Source organism: Panicum virgatum, chromosome 8N (genome assembly GCF_016808335.1).
Source record: "Panicum virgatum strain AP13 chromosome 8N, P.virgatum_v5, whole genome shotgun sequence".
NCBI classification, from domain to species: domain Eukaryota; kingdom Viridiplantae; phylum Streptophyta; class Magnoliopsida; order Poales; family Poaceae; genus Panicum; species Panicum virgatum.
In genome coordinates, this window is record NC_053152.1 from 36,073,389 (window position 1) to 36,083,555 (window position 10,167).

General features: G+C 42.2%; 1 protein-coding gene across 1 annotated transcript; it reads left to right on the forward strand.

Annotated features, from left to right (window-relative positions):
- Positions 1 to 5,865: 5,865 nt before the first annotated feature.
- LOC120685498 (O-methyltransferase ZRP4-like) lies at positions 5,866 to 7,898 on the forward strand. The gene is made up of 2 exons (XM_039967462.1): positions 5,866 to 6,668; positions 7,376 to 7,898. Exons 1-2 carry the CDS (start codon positions 5,901 to 5,903, stop codon positions 7,673 to 7,675), a joined length of 1,068 nt encoding a protein of 355 aa, XP_039823396.1. The 5' UTR covers positions 5,866 to 5,900; the 3' UTR covers positions 7,676 to 7,898.
- The last annotated feature ends 2,269 nt before the right edge of the window (positions 7,899 to 10,167 follow it).

Sequence of the window (10,167 nt, forward strand, 5' to 3'; positions counted from 1 at the left end):
AGCCCTGCAGCGAAGCGGAGAATGATGCGGGCACAGGCAGCGCAGCGAGGACGGCCTAGCAATCCAAGAGGATCGGAGCTCGGTGAGTCCAAGAACAAATGCGAAGAGGAAGGTAAATCGGCCCATGAAGGGGGTCACGACGGGAGCAAAGCAAGCTGCACAACCTGGAAGCACAGATCGATTTCCTTTCCACTGAGCCAGGCTGAGAGGGACTTTCGCATAGTTAGAGCCTAGCTTCGTGGGCTGTGCAGTCAGCCAAACAGTGCTAGGTTGCATTCCAACCAATCACTATCGTAGTGAATAACATAATATGCATATGGACCGCGTGCAATATTTGGTTGCTTTGATTTTCCTTCATTGCTTGACCCTCCTACTGTGGTAGCCAATCTCTCTCAATGGGTGGTCATTTAAAGTGTTCATATATATGAAATGAAAAGAATCCGAACCTAAAGAGAGGTGATCAATAAAACCGCTGGCGTGGACGATATATACACATAAGTTCCAACCTCTTTTTAAAAATAAAGTTTGTGCCTTTGCGGCTGCCTAGCTGGCATGCTAGTGGTGCACTTGGGTAGCGGGTTACTATAAGTTGAACAAGGACAGCTGATAAACATGACGGTACCGTGGCGTGCATGACAAGCACGTGGGTGGCATGGATGACGGGGACACAAGCTTACGGCATGTATAATGGTTCAGACGGTTTCTATTTATTTGACATATATAGACAACTAAATAGACAACTTTACAACAGTTTAGACAGCCATTGTCTATGTGATATTTAATATATACTCTAGTCGATCTTATTTTGCATGGGAGCATGAGTCAAAGCAGTAGACGAGATAGTAAATAATAACATACCCTTTTCTCATTTGATAATGACCACATCAGATTATTTTGCTTACATGGATTTATATAGACGAATGTTGTATAACTATTATACATGCCCTTACAAGCTGACAAGCACGTGGGTTGCGAGGGTGATGGATTGCGACCTCTTATGGTACCGTCATGCTTGTCATCTTGTTTCTTTAGTTTAATTTGTTGTAACCCGCTAACCACGTGCACCACTAGCGTGCAATCCAGACAGCCACAAAGGCATAAAATCCATTATAAAAATGGGTTGGAACTTATGTATATCATCCATGCTAGTGGTTTTATCCATCATGCCAAAGAAAGAGAGGTTTGTCTTATACTAGTGCAATCAACTGCTTCATTGTTCGTATCACTACTAGAAAACACGCCAAAATTCCACCCCAAAAGTACTGGTATGAAGATGAACTAGTACATATGCTTCATACCAGTATTTTTGAGGTGGATGGAACCTATGGATAAGTCTTAGGTACCGGTTCATCCCAAAAAAGAAGCAGTACTCAAAACAACATAGCAACTTGGGTATCTATTGATGAGGACAGTAGGTAGTTGAGTATCTGTTGGTCCTTCGCAATACAGGAGTCGTAGTCAGGGTTGTCGACTTCCTCAGTTGTCGTGTCGGCCTTGGTGATGGTCGTCGGCGGTGGTTCCATCGTCGAGTTGAGGTAGTGCACCACTTGCGCACTGAATGGACCTGAGCCTTCCATAGAGGATGATTGTTTTGAAAAAGCTTCTCGGTGATTGAATAGCCTAGTGATAGAGCAGCAGCAGATGCGGAGGAATTGGAACTCGTCATGGATAAAGTTGAGCTATGATAACATGTGAATTTAGTGTAACAAGATACCTTCACAGGCTCTCAGCTCCATGTTAATATTGCTAGAAAAAACCCCAGGCGTGGCACGTACATCTTGCACAACAAGAAGATAAACTAGCATAACTTACTAGAAAAGATTAGAACAAACTGAATATAAACTATAACAGATGGAGCTAGCCAATCTTTACACAAGCATATCTTAACATCGATGGGTGCGATCCCTGCTCCAATCAGAATCTATTATGTTATTATTTGGCCAACAAACGGAGGCTCCACGTTCACTCTCAATGTCTAGAAATTCTCACGTTAATTGAAGAAAAATAGAAAAATAAAAATTACCCACTACTGCCATTATGATAAAAATTAGTCTAAAATACCCCTGTGCCTAATTAAAAATCACCCACCAATGCCATTATGAAAAATTAAATATATATACTATTAATAAAAACTAAAGCTAACAACAATCAATCAAAATAAAATGAAAATAAGAATAATTATATGCATAATATTATTAAACCTCAACAAATCAAATTGTTATTATAGGTAGATAATATTTGAATTGTTTTAACCAACAATAAGACATAATTTACGATAATGGACAGGGTAATGTATGGTAAAAAAATAGTATAATTTTTAAGTAAGAATACAATGAGATGCAAATTTTTGAATTTTCAATACTAGCCGTGCAAATGCGCGAACTATACACCTAGTTAGAATTCAATGCGATGTATACTAAAGGAAAAATGAGAGTAGTTGATGTGTGAGCCAATGGATGCAAAGAGTGCATCTCTACAGATAAAGCTACGGCCAGCTGTAGTAAAGCCATTACCCCACACTACTACAGAACAAGTCTTTGATCCGGCACATTTGTCCCGATCGCCGTTTGAGTCCGGGACCAAAGGGGACTACTACAAAGATAGTTGCAAAAATATATCAAGTATCACTTTTTTAACTATATCCAGGTTATACTATAAAAGTATTTTCCGTAGCGATGGATGGATGGATGTTATCAATGCTTCGTTCACTACTACAAAAATAATTTGTAGGAACACCTCGATTTGTTTTCAAGGGCAGACTAAAATTGCACCTGTTACTATAAATAGAGTTGGGTTACTGTAGCATCCAACCCGCCCCTAGAAAAATATTTTTAAGGGCGGGTCATCCTCTCACCGGTTCCTCAAAATGATCGCCATTTTTATGGGTGGTTCATGGCGTCACCCACCTCTAAAATTTTTAGGGGCGGGTGACGCCATGAACCGTCCCTGAAATGGTGGCATTTGTAGGGAATGGTAATGGCCTCACCAGTTCTTATAAATCCATTTTTAGGGGCGGGTGATGGCATGGCCCGCCCTTAGAAATGATTCCACACAAAAAAATCATAACTTTCTCATATGATTTCGGATGAAGTCAAACTTTATACCAAAATTATAGAGAATTACGAGATCTAAAACTTTGCAGTTGACAAAATTTTCATTTAAGGTCATTTAATGGTCCAAATAATTATTACAATTTCTCTAATGGCTATAACTATACAGTATCACATATAACTCAAGTCATACTTTGAAGTTTCCACAATCTTAACATTTATATACATTGAAATATACTTGGCATATTTTTTTTATATTCTATAGTTCACGGTTACCATAGTGCAGAAGTTTCACATTTTTTAATTTGTTTTTGCTATATGTAAACAATTAAAGAAATTTTCAGATAAAATAGAAAAATATTTTTAGGGGCGAGTAATGGCATCACCCGCCGCTAGAAATGCATTTGTAGGGGCGGGTGATGGCGTCACCTGCCCCTACAAATATTTTTCCAATTTATTCCAAAAAATCATCTAATGCAAAATAAATAGCAAATAATCTTAAAAAATTGTGAAATTTGTACAATCGAACTATTCTGACCTATAAAACTAGAAAAAAATGACAAATATATTTCATTGTATCTAATAATTAAATGTTTGAAAAACATAAATTTAGCCTTAATTTGTATGAGAAAAGTTAGTGTGGGAGCTATCATTGTGTTTTCCACATCTTGAACTAATATGGATACTCAAATTAGATTTTGGTATTTTTCCTAAATTATACAGGTCACAATAATGTTCTGATAAAAATTTCACATTTTTTAAAGTGTTTTGCTATTTTTAATGAACTAAATAATTTTTTTAAATTAAATTGAAAAATTATTTGTAGGGACGGGTGAGACCTCACCTGCTCCTACAAATTCATTTTTAAGGACGGGTGGAGGCGGCACCAACCCCTACTAATGCAGGTGAGACACGGTGGTGTGCGTTGGATGGGGATGATTCGTGTGCCTCCAAAATCTGCGACGCAATTGGCTGCATGAAGGATCATTGGGCCCACATCCCCTGCTCCCAGTCTTTTTTTCCTTCTCCCCCATCTCACAACCTGCCTTATCTCTTCTACTTTTCCTCATCTCTATCGCACTGCTGCCCATCACACCGCCAGATCCAATCTCCAGCCCCGTCCCCGAGATCCAGCCCATCAACCGCCTGCTCCGCCGGATGGCGCGCACGGCCCGGTGGACAGCAACGCGAGGTGTCAGAGCTTGCCGCGGTCTACCGGCGGTCGGCATCGCGAAGCGGTGGTGCTCGGTGCAGGCTCCTTTTCGGACGACGGTGCGAGGCGACGGAGCTCCCCGGCGGACTTCCTGCGCAAGTGCCCCTACTCCTTCGGCTTCGAGCACAACCTCATTTTCGTGGACACCGCCGCAGCTTCTGGATGGGAGCTGCCAGATGCGGGCGGCTAGACGCGCAGCGGCCGGCGTGGCGCGACCTGTGGATGGGAGTTGATGCGCGGTGGCCACCGGCGGCGGGCGCGCGGCTTCCCCCGGGGGTCCTGTCGAGCGCGGCGGGCGGCAGCGGGCGGGCTGCGGCGGGCACGACGGTGTGCGAGGCCTGCGGAGGGGCGTGAGCGGACGCAGCGGGCAGCCACACGCACGTGGCCGGCGTGGCGCGGCCCCGGCGGCGGCCCGTGGGCCGGATTTTTTTATTTTTTTATTGGGTGGGTGACCCCTCGCCCGCTCCTACAAATCCATTTCTAGATATGGGCAGAGGTGCCACCCATTCCTGGAAATGGGTTTGTAGGGGCGGGTGAGGGGTGACCCGTCCTTGTAAATGCATTTTTAGGTGCGGATAACGTACCCGCCCTTGCAAATAATTACTTTTAGCTGCGAAAAGCTGGGGCGGTTGAGGTATCCGCCTCTAAAAATATCTTTTTATCCGCCTCTGCAAATCGTTTACGTAGTAGTATGTGCATGTGCTTGCGGCAGTAGAAAAGATCAGGTTCCATTGGAGACCATGTATAATCTGATATAATTTTTAAGAATTTAAATTTAAATCCAATGCTATATAAGAGGTGATCAATAAAACGCGCGGATACATAAGTTCCAATACTTTTCAGAATGGGAGTTTGTGGCTGGCGCTAGTGGTGGTTAGCGAGTCACAAGAAACGTATTGGTCGCAATCCATCAGATAGCAACTGTTTTTTATTTTCTGCAGCTGCACATGTGCCACACGTGTTCAGTTGGAGCAGGCAACTTTCATGTGTCCTTTTTGAAGATAAATTAAATTAATTACAAAGAGAATATCTATACACACAGTGTTCAAAAGTCAGATTCGTAAATTTCTACTTGAAAGTAATATCACCGAGTACCCTAACGGCGAGTCACAAGAAACGTATTGGGCGCAATCCATCAGATGGCAACTGTTTTTTATTTGCTGCAGCTGCACATGTGCAACACGTGTTCAGTTGGAGCAGGCAACTTTCATATGTGTCCTTTTTGAAGATAAATTAAATTAATTACAAAGAGAATATGTATGCACACAGTGTTCAAAAGTTAGATTGGTAAATTTCCACTTGAAAGTAATATCATCGAGTACCCTAGCGATAGCTTCAGTTTTACAATAGTAAAAAGTGTTTACAAGGGTTGGATAAAATAGTATTTTTAGGATAGATATACCAATAGTCCCTACCTCTCGCAGCTAAAAATAAAGTATTTTTTGGGTGGAACGGCTTCTAAAAATTGATTTTAAAAATAAAAAAGAATAGAAATTTGCTATGACATTCTGGAAGACTTCTGATCATTGGTCCAGTCTGGGTTGATGAAGATACCTCGGCCAACATCTATATAAAGAGGCCCTACCTACAAATGGCAAACCACAATATACAAGAGACGGCAGCAGTTGCATAGAACCATGGAGCTAGCGGGCCAGGCCTTGCTTGACGCTCAGCTTGACCTCTGGCAAAACACATTCGCCTATGTCAAGTCCATGGCCCTCAAATCTGCCATAGACCTCCGCATCGCCGAGACCATCCAACACCATGGAGGCGGTGCCACCCTCTCCCAAATAGCCACCAGAGCTATGGTCCCTCCGGCCAAGATCCCCTGCTTGAGCCGCCTCATGCGCGTGCTCACGGCCACTGGTGTCTTCAACGCCCAAAAGACACGATCGGGCATTAGCAGCTGCGAGCAGCTCTTTTACTCGCTCACACCGATGTCCTGCCTCCTTGTTGGCTCACGAAACCAGGCCCCCATCACCACTATGTTACTCCAATCGACCCTCGTCTCCTCCTTGTTTGAGCTTGGTGGGTGGCTCCGGCGTGAGCTGCCCGAACCATGCATGTTCCAGCTGAGGAACGATCACACACTTTGGGAGCTAGCCGACAGTGACCCAAAGTTCAACGCGCTCTTCAACAACGGGATGAACTCAGACACTGAATTCATCATGGACATTGTTGTCAACGAGTTCGGGGAGGTATTCCACGGGGTAGACTCATTGATCGACGTCGCTGGGGGACATGGCGCCGCGGCACATGCCATCATGAAGGCGTTCCCGCATCTGAAATGCAGTGTGCTAGACCTTGGCCATGTTGTTGCAGATGCTCCCAACGACACCAACGTGCACTATATCGCTGGCAATATGTTTGAGACTGTGCCACCAGCGAGCATGATATTTCTCAAGGTATGTCGTCGTTTAGCATGTTATCTTCTTATTTATCTTGAATATGTATTAATCCATGCTCCATTATTAAGTACCAACTAATTAATATCCCGTTAGTGTATCGAGGATTAGTCGTTAAGCCACTGGTCTATCTCTCCTTTCCCTCTCGTCTCCATCCTTGGTGGTAATCATCACTACTAGGAAACACTCCAAAGGTCCATCCAAAATTAACAGTATGAAGAAGACTCAGTACCAACTCCGGCAGCTAGCACGAAAATGGTGGCTCTGTGGCTGGTTGGCAAAAGCAGAATCTGACAAGATTTGGTTGGTGGCATGGGATTCGCTTGTAAAGTTTTCGTTTTACAGTTTCACACAGGCCCCGTCACCAAACAAACGCGCTGGTACACATGTGCCTGGGCAGGCCAAAAGCTGAGGTATCTTTCCCATCGGGAGTCCGAACCAAACCAGCAGCCTATATACAGTTAACAGTTTTCCTATCCTTTGCAAACATTAAGTTAGATGGCACCAGCAGCAAGTAAGGTAATCCTTACCAGATATCACCGGTTTCACATACAATAGTCGGCTGGTTCCGGGTCTATTTTCTCTTTTGATATGCTTCCAAATATTAATAAGACAAATATGTTTCTTTCCAATTTTTAGCTTATTTGTACTTAACTAAAAACATTTTTTTATAAGATAAATATAGTTTTTTTTCTATTTTCTCGTAGTGGGTCTTGCATGACTGGGGCGACGAAGAATGTGTCAAGATATTGAAGAACTGCAAAGAAGCTATTGCTCCAAGAGACAAAGGTGGAAAGGTGGTAATCATAGATATTGTGATTGGTGCAGGACAGTCCGACAAGCAGCGGAAAGAGATGCAGGTCGTCTTTGATCTGTTCATCATGTTTATCAACGGCATTGAGAGAGATGAGAACCAGTGGAAGAAGATCTTCTTCGAAGCAGGATTCCGCGACTACAAGATAACACCAGTTCTTGGCGTTCGGTCAATCATTGAGGTCTACCCATGACGTCCATGCAATATATCAGCAATTCAGCATCTTTTCCAATAAGTTTTAAATAAGTTTGCATGTTGACAGACAGTGGGGTGTGTGTGTGTGACGAGTTTTATCGACACTCGCGTGTAGTTACTCTCATTATCAGTATACTGCTGTGTGTATGTCCCCATACACATTTATCATTTTGAGTATGTTCATATAATAATTCTAAGGATATATATGAAAAATTCCAAAAGCATCCCTTTTTAAATATTATGATTACACCTTAGTATTAGTATATAAAAATAAGTATGTCCACATACTTTATGCATGATCACATACCCAACATATATATCATAATAGATATTCTAGTATGAGCACATACTTTATTACATACTCTTCGTTGGATCAGATACGTCATACATCATGAGATACACATGTGAGAGTAACTACAAACGAGTGTAGAAAAGTATGGGTGAAAAAAAAAAATCTTTCAGCTTCACAGAAAGACGAGTTCACAATTCTGGAAAGGCTCGATGGGTTTAAGAAAGTGGTTTCAGTAGGTAGAGTTATGAAGGTCAAACAAGGAGCACAAACTAGTTTCAGGGAAGATGTGTGGTTGCTGACTCTGCTCTCAAGGTAGAATTTGCTCAGTAGTTTAAATACTGTAGTGAGCCTAACATTTCGGTGCAGGAAGTTTGTGCGGTGGGCAGTGTAACAATTGATTTTAAGAGGTCAATATTTTTTTTGCGAAAGATTTTAAGAGGTCAATAAACGAGATGGAGACTCTGGAGTGGCGCAGATTGGTGGAGATGGTGAGCCTGCCAGGTCACTTTTGAAGCGGGGAGCGAGAGATGTTGCGACCTTGAGAGAAATGGCAAATTCTCTACTAGATCCCTGTACATAGCCATGACCCATGACCTTTGGTGGTGTGAGGGACGAGATGATGATGCAGGTTTGGAAGTTCAAAATCCCTCTAAAAATTCAGATCTTTCTTTGTGTTGATACAAAATTTTGATAAACACACGAGAGCACTCAAGCGTGCGGGTCACAAACGAACCGAAGGGCAGCGAGGCCACGCAGCCTAGTTAAACCGGTTGAGCAAATCTGTCAGGCCGGTTTCATAGGGTTTTTTGACAGAATCGATCGTTTCATGGAGGACGGCATGGTTTACGAGCAAACTAGCAAAGGATAACTAACACACACTACTACAGATTGATTTTCACCGCCAGTCCTAAACCCATTTTCACCGCCGGTTTAGGTGCCCATGGTGAAATATCAACGGTGAAAATAACTATTTTCACCACCGGTTTTTGAACCGGCGTTGAAAACAGACTATCGCCGCCAGCCCGTAATATGGGCCGGCGGTAAAAATGGGTTTATCACTGCCAGTTCCTCTATGGCTAGAGGAACAGCGGTGAAAATGGGTTTATCACTGTTGGTCCCATCTACAAGCCGTGATAACCTTTTTGCCGAGGTAATATTTTTTCCAGCTTAATTTTCACAATAAAACCATATTTCAATGATATTTATAATAATATGATTCCCATGTACAAACAATGAATGCAAGTCAATCTCACATAGTAAAATGCATCAAATATAAAGTGTCACATGTCTATACATCGAATAGAAAATGCATACTCTGGTTTCTTCTTCACAGTTGACATTTGCAACAGAGCTATACCAAGTTTGTTGTTTCAGATTTAGAACTAAAAAGAGAACAATTACTTGCAGTTGCCAGTCAGATCATCATGAAAGTTTGTACAGAATTTCCACCAGCATCTCAAAAAGGTTGCATGGTAAATAATCTAACACCTGGGCTACTCAGAAACTTATATGTTCAAGCTCAACCATCGACATACAGATATAACTAGTTAGAAATTTAGAATAACTCATGTTCTATTTTTAGAAAGTTTTTTGTAAGTAAAGTTTTCATATAATTATTTGTAAGACCGGCAAGCAAGATATATGTACTAAATGAAAGGATAACCAGGCAAGCTACAATTTCTCAACAAAGCTTGCAAGAGAAAACAATCATGAGATACAGAAGCACCGAAAGACATGTACAAATATAGTAATAAGTAATCTGCAGAAATAAGCAAGATGTATAACCAGGGCAGAGGAGCGATCCAATTTTCTGATCGGGTAAGGCCAGCAAACAAGATCTAGCACAGGAAGGGAGGATGAAGCAAAAAGCGCAAGATAAGAGTAGACAGACCACTCATTGACAACCGTGTGATCTGTTCCTTGTACATGTAACTTTCCCTCGCTAACACAGTTAGGGAAATTTATATAAAATTTGTTACATACTGGAATTCATTTATGTGAATGATCCAAAACCTTGCTGACCTAATACCCTTTACAGGTGCGTAGCATGTATTTTTAATCACATCCTCACAACAACCTAGAGCACTAGTCATAAGCATCGAAGAATTACTAAAGATAAACAGGCTTCAGTGCCGCAATTACCTAGCTGAGGCAATCTGTCGAGCACTTGGTGGGCGAGGTGGTGAAGCACTCCTGCA

Coding starts and splice junctions, on each gene's coding strand:
- LOC120685498 (XM_039967462.1), top strand. CDS start 5,901: ATGGAGCTAGCGGGCCAGGCCTTGCTTGACGCTCAGCTTGACCTCTGG. Junction 6,669..7,375: donor CGAGCATGATATTTCTCAAG/GTATGTCGTCGT, acceptor ATTTTCTCGTAG/TGGGTCTTGCATGACTGGGG.